Source organism: Mus musculus, chromosome 1, assembly GCF_000001635.26.
Source record: "Mus musculus strain C57BL/6J chromosome 1, GRCm38.p6 C57BL/6J".
NCBI lineage: Eukaryota > Metazoa > Chordata > Mammalia > Rodentia > Muridae > Mus > Mus musculus.
This window is the reverse complement of record NC_000067.6, coordinates 170,812,497-170,830,580: the sequence shown is the minus strand read 5'-3', so window position 1 is coordinate 170,830,580 and position 18,084 is coordinate 170,812,497. Positions and strand designations below refer to the sequence as shown.

The following is an 18,084-nucleotide window of genomic DNA, read 5'->3' as shown; positions in this document are numbered from 1 at the left end:
TTTAGAGGACTCTGGGAAGTTTTGAGTAACTTGCTGACAAAGTCTTAGTAAACACCTTAGTTAGGATGTTTGAGATGAGAGTGTATCTGTATTGATGAGTGTTATCTTTTATTGTTAGTAGTATTGGCTCTGATTCAGAAATTAGAGCTGACAGAATTATAAAAGGGATATTGATGTAGTCTGTGTTTAATATAAGAGACCAAAAGACTATTAGGATGATCTTCCAGTTAAACAGAATCGCAGTTTCTGAGCTGTTTTCATTTATAGCATAGCAGGGTATCTTAGTCACTGTTCTATTGCTGTGAAGAGGCACCATGACCAAAGCAACTCGTATAAGAGAAAACATTTAAGTGGAGTCTTGCTTACAGTTTCAGAGGTTTAGTCCATTATCATCATGGCAGGCAGCATGGTGGCATGCAGGCAGACATGGTGCTGAAGAAGTAGCTGAAAGCTATATCCTGAGAGAGAAGTGGGTCTAGAATGGGCTTCAGTGACACACTTTCTCTAATAAGGTCACACCTCTTAATCTTTCTCAAATAGTGCCACTCCCTGGTGACTAAGCATTCAAATATAGGAGTCTTTGAGAGGGGCATGGTAGAGGTGGGAAGGGGGAGGCCTTGTTATTCAAACCACCACATAGGAAATGAGTCAAGACTTTTCAATGTGAGTTTTTCATATTTCTTTGAGGTAGAAAAGCATTAGTCTGCTAATCTTCCCAAGGCACCCAAAGTAAAGCCTGCTCTAGAAGGAGCTGTAGAGAGGACTGAGCCACCGGAACAGCCTCTATGTTAGTAGCATGCATATGTTTTTTAAGTCTCCTTAAATGTGAGTTAGTGTAGTTAGTCTTGATTCAAAATGTATCCCTCAGTTTTTCATGTCGTGCCATTTTTGTGCTTTTAAACCATATGGTGGAAAAGTTGTAATTCAGAAAACTACTATCAGTCTTTCGTGGCTTTGTAATGTTGACATGGCTACTCATTCCCTACCTGTTTTGAATTCTTTTGTTTGGCAAGCCGCATTCTCTAGGGGCCAGCTACCGCCATACGTAGCGTTGCTAGCATACCATCTTCTGCAGACTACATTAAGTGCCACATTTTCTGTTATGAAACAGTTTGCCTGGCTCAGATTATAATTTCAGTCTTCCTGCCTTTGCTGGTAAATCTGTTATGTTTAACTCTTGGAAACCTTACCTACATTTTCAAGAAGTACAGTTTGGTTTTAGCTCTGATCCTGATGAAAAAAATAGACATTTTATTTTAGTATAGACATTCTCTATGTACTCTGTTAAATGAAATTCTGGAATTATAAAGTTGGCTTGGTAGAGAGCATGGGTATCTTTCTGTTGAAGGGCAGTTGAATGTTGCCAGGTGTGAGGTTAGGCTGGAGCATTCTGTTTAAGTCTGTTACATTGTTTCCATCTCTTCTCCTCTCAACAGTTCATGAGCCCTAATCACCTTAATTTAGGATTTTAAAATTATGAGATTTGAGTTACTGGGATAAAGGACCATGAAAAATGTGGTGAAATTATATTCTATATATTTTATAGTGGACCAACATAGCTGAGAGTTTTACTGAAATTCATTGCCTGGAACAATGGAAAGGAAAAGATCATGAATTAGTACAGAACTAGAAAGAACCTAAGAGGTGAGAGTGATTGACACTGTGTTGCTAGAGGCCCTAGCCGTTTCTCCCTGCCTACCCATTCACTCTATGGGACATCTATTAAACCCTTCTTCACTCTGCACACTTTCCAATCTTTTCTGATTGGAGACCTTGACACACAAACATGAACATTCATGGACACGTGTACACGTGTGTGCATGCACGCACACACACACACACCTTTCCAAGAGGGCTATCTTTTTTTGAACTCCTGTGTCAGGTCCACAGAGCTATCATGGAAAGAAGGTTACTAAGGTAGGGGAGAATTCCTTCCCACATGCCTGCGGGCATTAGGAATACTGAAAAGGGCATTCTCCAGTTCCAAATTGGATTTTGCATTTCTTTTCCTTTTCTCTTTAATTTTTTAAAAGAGCTATTTATTTATCCTATGTATATGAGTACATTGTAACTGTCTGTAGACTCACCTGAAGAGGGCATCAGATCCCATTACAGTTGGTTGCTGAGAATTGAACTCAGGACCTCTGGAAGAGCAGCCACTGCTCTAGCCAAGCTATCTCTCCAGCTTGTATTATGATTCCTTTTTTTCTAGAAATGGTATTAAAAAGTTCGAGATTTCGGGTGTTAGGTTGAAGTGCTGTGGATGTGCTCTTTTCATCCAATGGACAAATATGAACTTGGAAGTCTTCCATTTTTACAGCAAGGTGGAAGCAGCCCTTCTCCTTTACCAGAGGGACTCTGTAGCTCCTCTTTCAAAGTTTCTGTAGGGAGCATGACACCAAGAAATGACTGGTTAACTCCCGTCACAGATGGTTATAACTTTGCATTCTTAGCTTGTCCAGTAAGGAATAAAGCTCACTAGAGACCCCCCTTGAAGGATGTTTCTCAAGAACGATGTAATTCTACAGTCTATTTACAATGTAAAGTAACGGGCACTCTACTTGTGTTCTTTTTCAGAAACCAAATCAAACCTCTAAACACTAAACATCCAAGGTCCTCTTTTAGGGCTAAATGTGAATTGGCTCTCCTTTTATCCTATCTTAAATCAGAGAGAGAATGAGTAGACAACTTTTAGCAACCGAATGCCTTTTAAAAAATCATTTTGTTAAAGCTTTTGTTAAGAGCATCAAGACCATGATATTTCTTTAGGCTGCAGAGTCAAGGAATCTGTCAGAATAATTTCAGTAGGAAAGATTTGGTGCTCTTAGAAGCTGTCCAGATTTCAGAAGGAAAAAGTCACTTTTGTGCTGACTAGCTTTTGGCTTTGCTACTACCAATGACTGCAAATAAAAGAAAACTATGCTTTGTTAAAGTATTTGCAGTTTCTCTTCAATGGAGTTTGGGGTTGTCTAAAAATTTATCTTGAATAAAGCTATTATAAATTAAAATTTGTGATTGCAGTGGCTCTGTGAAGGGACACTGACAGTCCTCCCTCCCCTCTTCATGTGCTGAGCTGTGATGAACTCATGCTGTGTCAACATTAGTGGTTTTTTGAGGCAGGGTCTCACTGTGTGTCTCTTGTGGGCTCAGAACTTCCTATATAGACCAATTTGTCCTTGAACTCACACATCTCCCTGTGTCTGTTTCCCTAGTGCTGGGACTGAAGGTGTGCACCACCATGCCTGGCTAACTTCAAGTGTTCTTTATGTCTTTCAGTTTGCTACCTGATAAAGCTAGTAAGTAATTATTTGAAAGCATGTTGACTTATATCTTCAATAATTAAATACTTTACCCTCTTTTCTCTGATAGTCTGTCCTATAGTCTTACCTTGGGGCTCACCCGAGGGAGATAGTGCTTTGCTGATCAGTTAGTTCCCATCTCTAAAGCAGTCGCCTTCACCAGTTTTCTGCCCTCCTGTCCTGAGATGGCTCTTTATTATGTACACACTTAAAGCTTTTGCTAAATGACCTCTTCTAAAGAAATAGTAGCTCATGTACACACTGTCTTGCAACTTGCTTTTCTTAATATATATTGGAGATTGTACCCCATCAGGACTTAAAGCTGAAAGGTAGGGATGGTGATGGCTCAGTGATTAAGAGCTCTGGCTGCTCTTCTAGAAGACTTGGTTCTAGTCTCATTACCAACATGGTGGCTCATAGTTGCCTGTAACTCGAGTTCCAGGGGGTACCAATGCCCTTTTCTGGCCTCCATGGGCACTGCGTGCACATGATGCACAAATAATCATAAAAACAAAATAGCCACATACATGAAAAATAAAGTAAATCTTAGAAGAAGGAAGAGAAGGAGAAGGAGCAGGAGCAGGAGGAGGAGGAGAAAAGAAGAAGAAGAAGAAGAAGAAGAAGAAGAAGAAGAAGAAGAAGAAGAAGAAGAAGAAGAAGAAGAAGAAGAAGAAGAAGAAGAAGGAAGAAGAAGAAGAAGAAGAAGAAGAAGAAGAAGAAGAAGAAGAAGAAGAAGAAGAAGAAGAAGAAGAAGAAGAAGCAGCAGCAGCAGCAGCAGCAGCAGCAGCAGCAGCAGCAGCAGCAGCAGCAGCAGCAGCAGCAGCAGCAGCAGCAGCAGCAGCAGCTAATTGGGGGCTGGAGAGATGGCTCAGCAGTTAAGAGCACTGACTGCTCTTCCAGAGGTCCTGAGTTCAATTCCCAGCAACTGCATCCATCTCACATCCATCTATAATGGGGTCAGATGCCCTCTTCTGGTGTGTTTGAAGAGAACAAGAGTGTACTCATACACATAAAATAAAGTAAAAAAAGAAAAAAGCTAAATGGGATTCTAGTTCATAGAGATTCCATAATTCACATTTTGTAATCTTTTTGTTTGTGAACATTCTCATTTGAATAACTTGGTACATACTTTCTTTTTGTTCCTGTACAAGTATACCTGAGGAATTCCTAAAATTGGAGTTGTAGGGTCAGAAGATAGGTGCTATCTCAGTTTTAATAGAGTTTACTGTTATGAAATATAATATGGTGAGGGGGTACCTAGTGTGCCCATGACAAGGTGTCCCCTGAGAAATCATGCCACACAACAGACCTGGTATAAGGGGGTTTATTTGGAAAAGGGAGTGAGGGTCTAGAGAAGGGGTAGAGGCAGACATGTAGACAGACAGCAGTGTCCTGAGGGCAGAAAAGGGCAGGGGAGGGGGCAAAGAAAGAAAGGGGGAGGGAGGGAAGGAGGGAGGGAGGGAGGGAGGGAGAGAGAGACAGAGAGAGAGAGAGAGAGAGAGAGAGAGAGAGAGAGAGAGAGAGAGAGAGAGAGAGAGAGAGAGAGAGAGAGATCATGCAAAGAAAAGGTGAGGTAACAGGAATTAGAGACAATCTACTAGAATGGCATTTGATTCCACTAGGCTTCTTGCAGGGACCTAGCAACTGCTTATGTCATCACCTGCCTCTGCCAGGTGCTTCAGTGTGGGCTGTCTATTCTCACATGTTCCTGGCTGATCTCTGTCTCTCTCCCTTTCTCTCGGTCTCTTTCTTTCTTTCTTTCTTTCTTTCTTTCTTTCTTTCTTTCTTTCTTTCTTTCTTTCTTTCTTTCTTTCTTTCTTTCTTTCTTTCTTTCTTTCTTCCTTCCTTCCTTCCTTCCTTCCTTCCTTCCTTCCTTCCTTCCTTTTTTCTTTCTTTCTTCCCTTCCTTCCTTTCCCTCCCTCCCTCTTTTCCTTTCCTTTCCTTCCTTTCCCCCCTCCCTCCCTCCCTCCCTCCCTCCCTCCCTCCCTCCCTCCCTCCCTCCCTCCCTCCCTCCCTCCCTCCCTCCCTCCCTCCCTCCCTCCCTCCCTCCCTCCCTCCCTCCCTCCCTCCCTCCTTTCTTTCTTTCTTTCTTTCTTTCTTTCTTTCTTTCTTTCTTTCTTTCTTTCTTTCTTTCTTTCTTTCTTTCTATCTTTCGTCTCACGTAGCCCAGGCTGTCTGAGAACTTAGTGTATAACCAAGGTTGGCTCTGGATTCCTGATTCTCTGTCTCTACCTCCTGAGTGGTGGGATTTCCTCATATAATTCTTTGTAGTTCCTTGTTGATGTGTCTATTGGTTTCAGGAATGATTTCACCTTTTTTTAAAAACAACCCCATCAAGATAATTCATATACCATAATTTTTTTCCTTCTGTGTTGGAGATTGAACCCAGAGCTTTATGCACGCTAGGGAAATACTCTACCTTTGAGCTGAACTCTTGGTTTTTTTTTTTTTTTTTTTTTTTTGATTTGAGGTGTACAATTCAGTAGTTTCACATATATTTATTGAGTTATAGAACAATGCTATCTAATTCCAAAACTCCAGTCTGGGCCAGTGAGTTCACTCAGTGGGTTAAGCACTTGCACAAGCCTGGTGGCCCGAGTCCTGAGAATGATCCCTGGAATCCATGAAGGACGGGGGAGAAGCCACTCCATGTGGTGTCCTCTGACCACAGGCTCTTCTCATTCTCAGCTGAGCTTCCTCGAGATGTTGCAGTGTGTGTGCAAACATAGAAGTATTGCGCTTGCTTTTGTACTGTCTTAGTTTTTAGTGTTTGTAGCTCATTTCCAGCAGCATCTTAGACTCAAGGCTCTAAACATCATTTTGTTTGTAAAAGGGGTTTTTAATAAAGTGTTTATCAGTTGGTAAAGCTTTTAAAATTAAAAAGAAAACGTGGGCAATTTTGAAGCTTTGCCTTTTAAACTGACTCAAGCCTCAAAAGGAACTTAGCCATTTGTGAAAGTTTTCCTTCTACATAAGTCTTCTGTGCAAACAAATGTTTGTTTTATAAGGAAAACACCACACTTTATAGTGCAGTGGCACTAAGGGACAAATCCTTTGCAGCTGTGGATGTTTTCCTTTGGTTCTTTATTCATTTTCCAAGGCACAGTGCTTGGTGGGAGAGACCTCTGCAGGCAGGATGATCAGAAGCAGGAGGGGCCAGCCGTTGGCCCCTGTCGGTCTGTTAAGCCATCTGATGTGCCTAGATGGGAGTGTGTCAGTGAACTAGCGGGCCAGCCTTTCAATTTCATACTTGTACATGGGGCTAACAGTGGTGAGCTAGCTTCCAGACATAGGCAGGTCCATACATTTCTATTTGTAGATGGCACATAGAGTAGCCAAACAGCACACCCTCCATTTCTGTGGTGACAGCTCTCTGTGGTCTCTGAAAGCCTAGTGGGGCTACTGAATAGGTTCCAAGAGGCTTAAAGTTAGCTGACTTTGATTCATGCCTTGGCTTGTCTATTCACTCAGTAGATTCAAATGAGGCTTATTTTATTAACCATTAGAGTTTTATTTTGTTTTTGAGAGAGTCTCTTTGGGTAGCCATGACTCACTTGGAACCTACTCTGTAGATGAGGCTGGCCCTGAACTCGCAACAGTTCTCTGGCTTCTGCCTCCCAAGAGCTGGAATTACAGATGTATGCCTGGCTTGAAAATATAGTAATTTCAATAAATAGAGATTATATTATGCTGCCATTCTTACTATTTGGGGATGATTCTAATACAATGTATTTGTAAAGTCAGTGGACCCAACAGAATTTAACCCTCCTCAAGAACACTGAACAATGTGTATGTATGCTTAGTCTAAAAAAAATCATCTATACACTCTTTTTGGTCTAGGAAGTGTAATTTAGTATCATGTGTTCAGATGGCTAAAGACAGCTTCCTGAGATATAGTAGCAGCCCTGTACTTTTGACTCCTCAATATTTCATTTATTTCTCCGGTTCTCACCCTGCTTTTATTGGTAATGCTGAATATTTTCAGACCTACTACAATGGATCTTTTTCTATGAGAAAAACAGACTATTTGGCCACAGGTGGTTTTCATTTTTTTTTCTTTTTTCTTTTTGGTCTGAGGCATGTGGGTTGTCAGCCTTTGAAATCTTAATGCTGTGTATAATGTGCAGGTGATTTTTTTGTTTATAGAAATGCCTAATCCTTGTTTGAGATTTATTAAATGGTGTACCATCTGTAAGCCTCCCTAAATCCCATAGATTAATTAGCCGTTAAAGTTGCCTTTTATCTAACTTTTAGTATAAATTCTTCCATCTGGGAACCTTCTCTTTTATGTGTTTGCTCAGTGTTCCGTGGACTTCGGCACGCTAGTATTATTAATTGTGAGCACCAGCTTTCCCAGGAACAGTGAAGCTGACTACAACTTATGCTCAGCAGAGCAAAGTGGTATTGTCCTGAGAATGTTTGGAAATTGATGAGTAATCAGTTTGCCATGGTCTTGCTGCCTCCCCACCTCCCTCCCTCCCTCCCTCCCTTCCTCCCTCCTTCCCATGTGTATGTTGGGTATTACTTTGATAGTAGTTGTAATGTAAGCAGTTAGTTTTATTGCTTAGGAATAATAACAAAAACAATTCTAGACATATATAGGGCTGGGAACTCTGGCAGATGATGGGTGACATCAACCTTCTTGTGGACTTTCAGTTAGAAAGGGAAAAGAAAAGAAAGTGTTCTTTCGATGCCTATGTAATGCTTTTCCATGTGGGCTAGGACTGAAAGATGGCTGACACCATCATGTTGGGTATTGTTTGGTTATAGTTCACCACTGTTGCTAGGAGATGTCATAATTGGGTAGCTATAAGTTTCCTGTTATAAATGTGCTGGCTAGTTTTTATGTCAACTTGACGCAAGCTAGGTTCATTTTGGAAGAGGGAACCTCAGTTAGGAAAAATTTCCACTAGATTGTCCTGTGGTCAAGGCAGAGGTATATTTTTTAAATTAGTGATTGATGTGGAAGGGTCCAGTCTGTTGTGGATGTTGTCACCCCTGGGCTGGTGGTCTTGAGTGCTATTGAAAAATTTTTTTTTTAAAAAGCAGGCTGAGAAAGCCATGAGGAGCAAGCCAGTAAGCAGCTTTCCTTCCTGGCCTCTGCATCAGTTCCTGCCCTCAGGTTCCCACTGTGAGTTCTTACCCTGACTTCCCTGGATAATTGATCACAAACTATAAGATGAAATAGATCCTTTCTTTTGAATTTGATTTTGGTCATGGTGTTAATCACAGCAGTAGAAACCCTAAGACAGTTATCTTAAACAAAATTGATCTAAAACTGCATTTATTGAAGGAGTTACGTACACCCCACATTAGAGTTTTTTAAGTCCATTGAGAAACAGATAGACATCAACCATTTATGTACATAATAATCTAATGGAGTTAATATTACTCTTGTTTTTGTTTTTGAGACTAGCAAATTTGCTACCCAAAGAAATTAGACTAATGATGTAACAATAGGCCCCGTATTTATTTTAATGTAACAAAAAAATTTAAGTAGGTTGTGACATGGTAGATATTTTTGGTTATTAAACAAAAATAGTATCAGATATGACATTGGGTTCCAAAGTCTAAAATTTAAGTAAAAAGATAGTTAGCATTGTTGAAACCATTGCAGTATTTTGGTGCATCTTCCAAATTTTAAGAATATAAGATATTCAAAGAAATAGATGAGAATAATTGGAGAGGGGAAGAGCTTAGAAGTTGGTTAGGGGAGGAGATGGCATTAAGTGGGAATAAAGAGTGTGGGCAACAGAGTGTGAGGACAGTGTAGTGATTATGGTGTCGAGAATGCTGGGGTTAGGGAGCAGGCATGGTTAGGTAGTGAGTGCTCAGTCAAAGAGCCCTGAGAGAGAAAGGAGGGAATGACTGACTGACAGTGCCAGGAAGTGAAGAGAGTTTTGAAGTGGTAGCACACTGGGTGGAGGGGTTGGGGGAATGGGCATAGAAGATAATCCATATGGCCAGGAGTCTGTTGCTGTAGTGTGTGGATCCATTCACAAAAACCTGTTTTAGAGAGTGACTGTAGAAATAGAGAAGTCACAGAATATTTGCATTGAAATCAACTTGATCATTAGTACACTTGAGGTGAGTGAAGGACTGAGAGAGACAGTAAATATGGAGAGTGAAAGAGTAGTGCTCACTTCTACCCGTGCCTTTGCAGGCTTGTTGGTTTTGTTCTTGTTTGTGTGTTTGATTTGAGAAAGTCCCTCATATGGCCCAGACTGGCTTTGAACTGGCTTTGAATCCAGAGTGCTGGCATTACAAGCATGAGCAACCAACCTGGCTTCTTGCATATTTTGAGAGATATACAGTATTGATAAAAGATGTTGATAACAATTCTACATGAGAAGTGATCTAAGTAATTGGATCTAGGGCTTGGGAACTTAGACAATTAACTTAGGCCCAGTGATGGTGATTAAAGCAGTATATATGTATTTGACCCTTCATATCTATGGATTTTGATGGATTCAGCATACTGAGGTAGAAAATAAAAAAGAACATTGCACCCATACAATAAATGTGTAGAACTTCTTTACAACATAACAACCGCTTACATTGTATTAGATTAAGTCATCCTGAAATTGTTTTGCAATGGTTCTCAACCTTCTGTGCACAGGCGCCAGTGCTCCCTCCCAGCGCGTGTGCATCCTGTGGCATGTGGAGGTCGCGCTCTCTCCTTCCACTGGGACTGGGGTCAGACTCGGGACTTAGGGCCACGGGCTTGTGGAGCAAGTGCTTTACCCACTGAGCTACCTTTCTAGTTCAGACTCTTTTCTTTTTTTTTTTTTTTAAATAGGTTCAGACTGATGCCGGTCTGCATACCTGGCACTGTTCGTGGGGATCTGAGGGGCTCAGGCCTGGCCTGAGTGGCCAAAAAGTTACAACTTTCCAAGGGGAAGTCAGAGCAAGAGGAAGTCTCTTCCGTGGCCACTCCTATCCTGGAGTAGGTGGCTGGCAGCAAGGCAGTGGGCAGCTAGGGGCCAAGTTTGGGGCCATGAGCAGGAAGTGGCTGCAGTCAGGCTGTCACACCTGGCTGCTTGGGCCGGGTTGGGGTCCAGCGATGAGAGAACTCTTCCCTGGAGTGTTACAGCTCAGTAAGACAGGCACTCTCAGGCGACCTTTGGTGAAATTCCTTGTGCACTTTCTTCCTTGTGGATAGATAGGACCTTGTAAACATTTGGGGTGGGGTGGGATCTAGAGGCAGATGCTTTTCCTTGGCTTGGTCTGAGATGTTAGGGATGCCTCATCTGCATGCGGAAGGAAGGGAGGTGGTGTCCCTACAGGGCTGATTGTCACAGTTCTCTCAATGGGGTGTCATGGTCACATACCACCTGCTACATATGGAACCTGGTCGGGTGTCAGGATCACATTCGGGAACTTGGTTGGGAGTGACTTAAACACCTTTTGTTCTTAATTGTGAGAATTGCTGGGGTTCCTGCATCTGTTGGACCTTCCTAGTTTTTGGTCTGGTGGCACGGTCCACTGCCCCGCAGACTGACCTCAAACTTGGAGCAATCCTCCTGCTGTAACCTCCTGGGGTACTGGATTTTTCAGTGTGGGCTACCTCACATTGCTCCTTTGAGGTACTTTCTGAGGGACTTTATAAAGAATCAGTTAGATGCTCAACAGTGTGTGTGCTTCAGAAAGTACCAGTGGTTAGGACTTAGGAAGGCGCTTTTGCTCAGTCGACTTGAGTTTACTTCATTTGAGCAGCATATTTAAGACTTGTTTAAAGATAACCACCAACCTCTATTTTGACCTAAGATGTTTAGAACTAACTTGAAAAGTCAGCAGGTGTTGATGTTTTGATGTGGTACCATGATTCTGTGTGCCGTGTAACTTCTAGATCGCTGTGCTGAGGAGACAGCAGCGGATGATAAAGAACCGAGAGTCTGCTTGTCAGTCGCGCAAGAAGAAGAAAGAGTATATGCTAGGACTGGAGGCCAGGCTCAAGGCTGCCCTCTCAGAGAATGAGCAGCTGAAGAAGGAGAATGGCTCCCTGAAGCGACAGCTGGACGAGGTGGTGTCAGAGGTGAGTGCTAGCGATTGGCTGGCTGAGGTGCTGTAAACTGATTTTCTTTTTTAATAAGTAAATTGATAATTACTTTTTAAATCATATAAAATGGTAGTGCTAAGAAAATGGGGATACAAGACGCACAAAATCATTTACAGTAGGAAAAAAATGATAACAGTGACCCTTTGGAGATGTTTTTCTCCCAGCATGTTAGGCAGTGAGCCACACCCCTAGCCTGAAAGGTGACCTTCTGAATTGTATGTCTCCAACTACCTGCAAACATCGTCTGCCTTTGGGTTCTTCTAATTTATTACTTTCTCTTTTTTTCTTCTTAGTTTTTGGACTAGGCCTCTGTACATAGCTCTGGCTGTCCTGAAACTATATAGACCAGGCTGGCCTTGAACTTGCCAAGAGCTACCTGCCTCTGCCTCCTCAGTGCTGGGATTAAAGGTGTGAGCCCTAGTGCCAGCTTTTTTAGTTAAGTGAATCACACTGAGGCTCCTGAACAGTCCTATTATCTCTTCCCTTTTGCTATTATTCTTTCAATTTAATTTAAAATTTATTTTGTTATTTTTGACCCAGGGTTTCACTGTGTAGACCTGGTTGGTTTGGGACTTACATGTACACCGGACTGAACTTGAAGTTGTGTGGGAATTATGGGAATGTAGCACCACACTGAACTGGCCTTTCTCTTTTAAAAATTGTTTTATTCTTATCTTTATTCTTTGAGAATGTCACGCAGTGTGCTCTGATCATATTCAGTCATCTCCACCTTTAACTTTCCAGATCACCCGTCTTCCCTATCTAATTTTGTGCCTTCTTTTTTAACCTGTAAGGACCAATTTGTGCTGCCTAGATATTTTTACATATGTGGCCTTCCAATGGACATGGTAGAAGTACCAGGGGCTTCCCTCTTACAAACAACTTACTCTCCTCTCACAGCAACTCTCAATGACTGTTAGCTCCTGTGCTGAGAGTAGGACTTCATGCCCAGCCTCTCTGTCCACACAGGGAGTTCATTTGTCGTGGGTTTGCACAGCCTTGTCCATGCTGTCACAGTCACCATAAGTGCACGTGTGCTGTGCCCTCTTCTTTCCTTGTAGACATCTACCACATTTGTATTCTTTCTGCCCCGTATTTCGCACGATCCCCGAACCCTGGAAAGAGGTAGTGTGGTGTGTATGTCCCCTTTAGGGCTGTCCATTCTGAAGTCTCATATTGTCTCACTTTGGCTAGTCGTGGGTCTCTGTGTTAATCACCATGTACCGCAATTAGAAGCTCCTCTGATGAGGGCTGAGAGATGTATCAGTCTATGGTATGATGATACGTCGTTAGGAGTTGGCTTAATACTATGTCCATTCAGCAGAAGGATAGGTGGTTCTCCTTTAGGGGATCTCACCTGTGTAGTCACAGGTTCTTGGACCAGTAATGGTGCCAGGTGTGAGTTTCTCTTGTGGAGCAGTACTAAACCCCATTGGAAAGTGGTTGCTTACTCTGGTGATCTTTGGGCCACTGTGGCAGCACCGGGCATGTTTTGCCAGGCCAGTCATTATTGAAGCTAGAACACAAGGTTCACAGCTGGGTAAGGTTGATGCCTGCTCTTCTTCTCCATTAGTGTGCAAAGCACCTTCCAGCCCTATGAAAGCTAACAGGTCAGGGTGAAACTTGCAGGACAGCACCAGCTTGTATGTTGTATGACTCAAGTATGTGGTATTTCAGCAACAGGGTCTTACTGTAAAATTCTGGAGAGAAACCCATAAGATTGAGAATAGCCCGTAGTGCTCAGGGCTCTCTGGGACCTCACTGGTCAGTAATTCCAAAAGTAACCTATTCCTGGCACTGGGCTTTTTGTTACCTTGTGGTGTCCAGTAAGGACATTGTTGCATCATTATAGGGTAACACCATTTTAACTCTTTTTGTTTTCCCTTTTAAAAAAAGGAAATAATACAAAATAAAATGTGTTTAATCTTTGTCTGCTTGACCCCTGCTATGCTTTTTTGCTTTCTATTGTCATGCTGGTCTCTTCTGTTTCGTTCATAAAACCCACAGCAATGTGGTCCTGAACCAGTGGATGCCTGCTGGTGTTGCTTCTTTTTCTGTTCTTTCTATATTGCCGCTGCGTATATGAGTACACTCTACCGTGTTGCTGAAGACAGCATCTTAAAAGACAGGAAGACAAGCAACAGAAGTGTCTCAGAATTTTTGAGGAGCCACAGAAATACAAAGCTAAAACTTTTTTTTAATTAATTAATTTATTTTTTACTTATTCACTTTACATCTTGCTCACTGCCCCTTTCCCAGTCACCCCCTCTCACAGTCTTTTTCCCCTCCCTCTCCTCTTCTCTTCCTCTGTGGGAGCCCCTGGATATCCCCCTCACCCCACCCTGGCACTTAAAGTTTCTTCCAGGCTAGGCACATCCTCTCCCACTGAATCCAGATAAGTCAGCCCAGCTAATAGAACACATCTCACATACAGGTAACAGCTTTAGGGATAGCTCCCCCTCCCCGACTCCAGTCATTCGGGACCCACTCGAAGGCCAAGCTCTACATCTGCTGCATATGTGCAGGGGGCCTAGGTCTAGCCGTGGATGTTCTCTGGTTGGCGATTCAGACTCTGAGAACCCAAAGGGTCCAGGCTAGTTGACTCTATTGGTCTTCTCTGGTTGGTGATTCAGACTCTGAGAGCCCAAAGGGTCCAGGCTAGTTGACTCTATTGGTCTTCCTGTAGAGTTCCTATTCCCTTCGGGGCTGGCAGCAAGCACTCTTAACTGTCACCTGTAACCCTAGCAATGTACATTTAGAAGGACAGCTGTTCAGATCTCTCTTCAGCCTTCCTCCTCCTGCCTGGCCTCTGTGGGTGCTAGATTCAGTGTCCTAGTACCTGGGACCTGACTCCAAGGAGCCTGATGAAGACACTTGGGCAGAGTCTCTGGGTGGGATCTGCACACATGGTCTCTGTAATTCTAGCTGCTGGCCGTCTGGTAGGCACCTGTCTGTCCTGGTCCTGTTACAACCCAACCAACTCCATAGGCTCTCTGGAAGGGGGCCCATGTCAGTCATTAAGCAGCCCCGTTTATGCTGATCAGGAGACCTACTTTGAACAAGCAAGGGACAATAAAGACTATGGCTTTAACATTCTCATCTTTTCTCTTCTTTTCTTTCTTTCTTTCTTTTTTTTTTTAAGATTTATTTATTATATGTGAGTACACTGTAGCTGTCTTCAGACACTCCAGAAGAGGGTGTCATTACAGATGGTTGTGAGCTACCATGTGGTTGCTGGGATTTGAACTCAGGACCTTCAGAAGAGCAGTCAGTGCTCTTAACCTCTGAGCCATCTCTCCAGCCCTTCTCTTATTTTCTTGAGGCTTACCTGGAGCTGGTTCAAACTTGTTTCTGATTTATGTCAATAGATTGTCACTCAGCTTCAGGAAGGGCAGGCAGCCAGGCTGTTCTGTCCACTGTACTGCTAGTGGATCTAGGCTCTAGACTAACCCATCCCACCAACACAGTCCATGAGTCAATTCAGGTATTTTGCTCAGTACCGGAGGGAGAATAATTCCTTCCTTTGTTAAAAAAGAGAGTATGGGAAGCTGTCTTTTTAAAAGTACTATTTCTTTACCTTTGAGGTGTTTTTACTTTTATTTTTTATGATAAAAGATATTCATACAACTAGTAGAAAGGAGGATTCTTAATTACTGCTCTTTGTTTGTAGTGTTGACATGTAGTTTCATCCTGTTTCATTTCCTGTAGAACCAGAGGCTCAAAGTCCCAAGTCCAAAGCGAAGAGCTGTCTGTGTGATGATAGTATTAGCATTTATAATGCTGAACTATGGGCCCATGAGGTAAGTATGCAAATACTAAAACTTAATGTTAGTTATTTGTTATTGTTTTGCTCTACTCAAAAGTAAGAGGAAAACTCATTTGTTCTGAAAAAGAAAATCAGCATTCCAGATGTGTAAAGAATAATTGGACAGGTGACACGTGCTTTCACAGATCTCAGAATGCATCTGGGAAGAGAACCATGTAGGCATGATGAGTGTGACAGACAGTGAACAGACAGTGGCCGGGCATGTGAGTTCCGTGACATGGTAGTTCATGGCATGTCATACGTGCACAGAAGATTATTTTCTTGAATGATAAGGAGAATCCCCAGGGAGGAATCTGAACTTTGAATTGTCATACTAGTTTGCCAAGTGGGATTACGGGAAAAGCATGTTAAGACGAGGAAACAGCATGTTAAAAAACATGCTTATACATTATGAACTAAGCAGTACCCCGGAGCTCTCGACTCTAGCTGCATATGTATCAAAAGATGGCCTAGTCGGCCATCACTGCAAAGAGAGGCCCATTGGACTTGCAAACTTTATATGCTCCAGTACAGGGGAACGCCAGGGCCAAAAAGTAGGAGTGGGTGGGTAGGGGAGTGGGGGGGAGGGTATGGGGGACTTTTGGGATAGCATTGGAAATGTAAATGAGGAAAATACCTAATTAAAAAAAAAACATGCTTATAAAATAATATGGCATTCTTTTAAAAAAACAAAAAGTCAGTCGGGTGTGGTGGCGCACGCCTTTAATCCCAGCACTTGGAAGGTCAGAGGCAGGCGGATTTTTGAGTTCGAGGCCAGCCTGGTCTACAAAGTGAGTTCCAGGACAGCTAGGGCTATACAGAGAAACCCTGTCTCGAAAAACCAAAAAAAAAAAAAAAAGTCCAGTTCCTATAGATACATGATTTTGTTTTTGTGTTTATGTATACATAATTTGTTAAATTATGTTTACATATGGACAATTTATGCATTATTCAAAGTACTGTCTTATTTTTAATTATGTTAGCACATTATTCTCTTTTAGTTAACTTCATTACATTTTGAAGTATAGATATACTATTACTTGACATATTTCAGAAATTTTATGCCTTAGGAACTAGTTTATACTATTAAAAGTTACTGAGAATTACAAAGAACTTATATTTATTAATATTTATTGTGTAATAGATTAAATAAAATAAATTTTAAATGTTTACTCATAAATCATACATGTTAAATAATAAAATGTCTCCAAATATTTAATGATGCAAAAAAGAATACCATTGTTTCTTTTTTTTTCTTTTTCTTTTCTTTCCTCTTCTTTTCTTTTTTTTTTTTTTCTCTTTTTTTAAACAAATATTTGGTGTCTGACCTACTACTAGGGCCTTATTTATGTCTCTGTCTCTCTGCAGTGTGTTGTGATGTATTGCTAGGCACCAGGATCCCATGCCTCTGCGTCTGTGTCTATTATGATATATTTCTAGGCTTGACATTGACAAAAATCAATCAGATTTTCATGTGAGAGAAGTTTACTGAGGTGCTGCAGAGTGTGGGGATCCTTAGGGTTCCTCAGACTTCTTAGACTGCACTTTTAACACATGTGCTGTACGTATCCCTTGTCCTGTTCATATCATTTCCAGTTCTTTATGGGTTCCACACGTGTGTCTGCATGTCTAGTGTGTGTACAAAATCATCTCATACAGTAAAGAGTGCCCCAGTTTCCTCTCCTACTGGCAGGCAGAAGAAGTGTTCGTTCATTGTGTAGTTCCTAGTGCTGGATATTAGGAATGCTTTTGCTTGTTTGTTTTCCATCTTCTGGGTCAAAAGTGTTATCTTCATTTACTTCTGTCACACTGGCTTCCCTGCCCAGTCTGAGATCCACTAGGTGGGCTCTGTGTCAGGTCTTCACATCTGTTGTTCCCATGGTCTTCTCCTTTTTTATTTTTAAAAGATTTATTTATTTATTTATTTTATATGAGTACACTGTTGCTGTGTTCAGACACTCGAGAATAGGGCATTGGATCCCATTACGGATGGTTGTGAGCCACCATGTGGTTGCTAGGAATTGAACTCAGGACCTCTAGAAGAGCAGCCTGTGTTCTTAACCTCTGAGCCATCTCTCCAGCCCATCCCCATGGTCTTCAATGCTCTTCCTTCAGAGAGTGTTTGTTAAGTGTCAGCTCAGGAGCTCCATGCTGAGGATTTCCTGGACATCCTCCTCTCCTGGGTTTTTGCCACCGCCTTCCACCCCACCCTCCTCCTCTCCTATGTTTGCTCCACCATCCTCCTCTTCACCCACCTTTCAGCCTTCTCATCGGCTCCCTCTGCCTCTTGACCCTGTGTCTTCTGTAAGCTGTACTTAGCTTCTTTCCCCAAAGGGATTAGACCTCTTGTTCTCTGAGCCTTGAATGATGCCCTGCTGTAGTCGTCACTCACTAAGTACTGCACTGTGAATAAATGAGTGCCCTCCTCTCAGCCAGATAGAACTGCCATGGGGCAGCCCAGCGGCATGGTGCTTGACTGCTGTGTATGAGGCGCCAGGCACAATTCCTGGCAGTGGGGAAATTTCTTTACCTAGTTGTTCAGTGTATTCCCTCTTTAAAGATTACTTGCCATCTCGATTAAAAATTCATTCTTCTTGCATGAGTTGCTGCAATCTTCTTGCATGTATTAAGACATATCCAGTATTGATTCACTGCCTACTTGTCATATCTTCCACACATTTACTTCCTGTTGCTTTTGTGCCTGTGTGCTCACCAGTCTTAAACTGAAGAGCTTCCTTTTGTCTTTCAGCTTACTCTGTTAATTTAGCCGTGATTTGGAGGAGCTGACATTGGCATCCCTGGTGTCGTTTGTATTCAGCCCTTTTCACTAGTTACATAATTCACCACAGACATTTTTCTCCACCTGCTAACGTCTTGCTTTGTGCTCTCACTACATTTTCCATTTGTTAAGGTTTCAAGTT

The 18,084-nt window shown here is 42.1% G+C and overlaps 1 protein-coding gene across 4 annotated transcripts in view; it reads left to right on the top strand.

Annotated features, from left to right (window-relative positions):
* Positions 1-18,084, top strand: part of Atf6 (activating transcription factor 6) — a 164,129-nt gene that overhangs the window by 38,005 nt on the left and 108,040 nt on the right. For all 4 annotated transcript variants that reach the window (NM_001081304.1, XM_030253420.1, XM_011238796.3 and 1 more), the window contains 2 exons: positions 11,149-11,334; positions 15,067-15,158. In NM_001081304.1, coding sequence (NP_001074773.1) covers positions 11,149-11,334; positions 15,067-15,158 — 278 coding nt within the window. The remainder of the gene's footprint in view (positions 1-11,148; positions 11,335-15,066; positions 15,159-18,084) is intronic.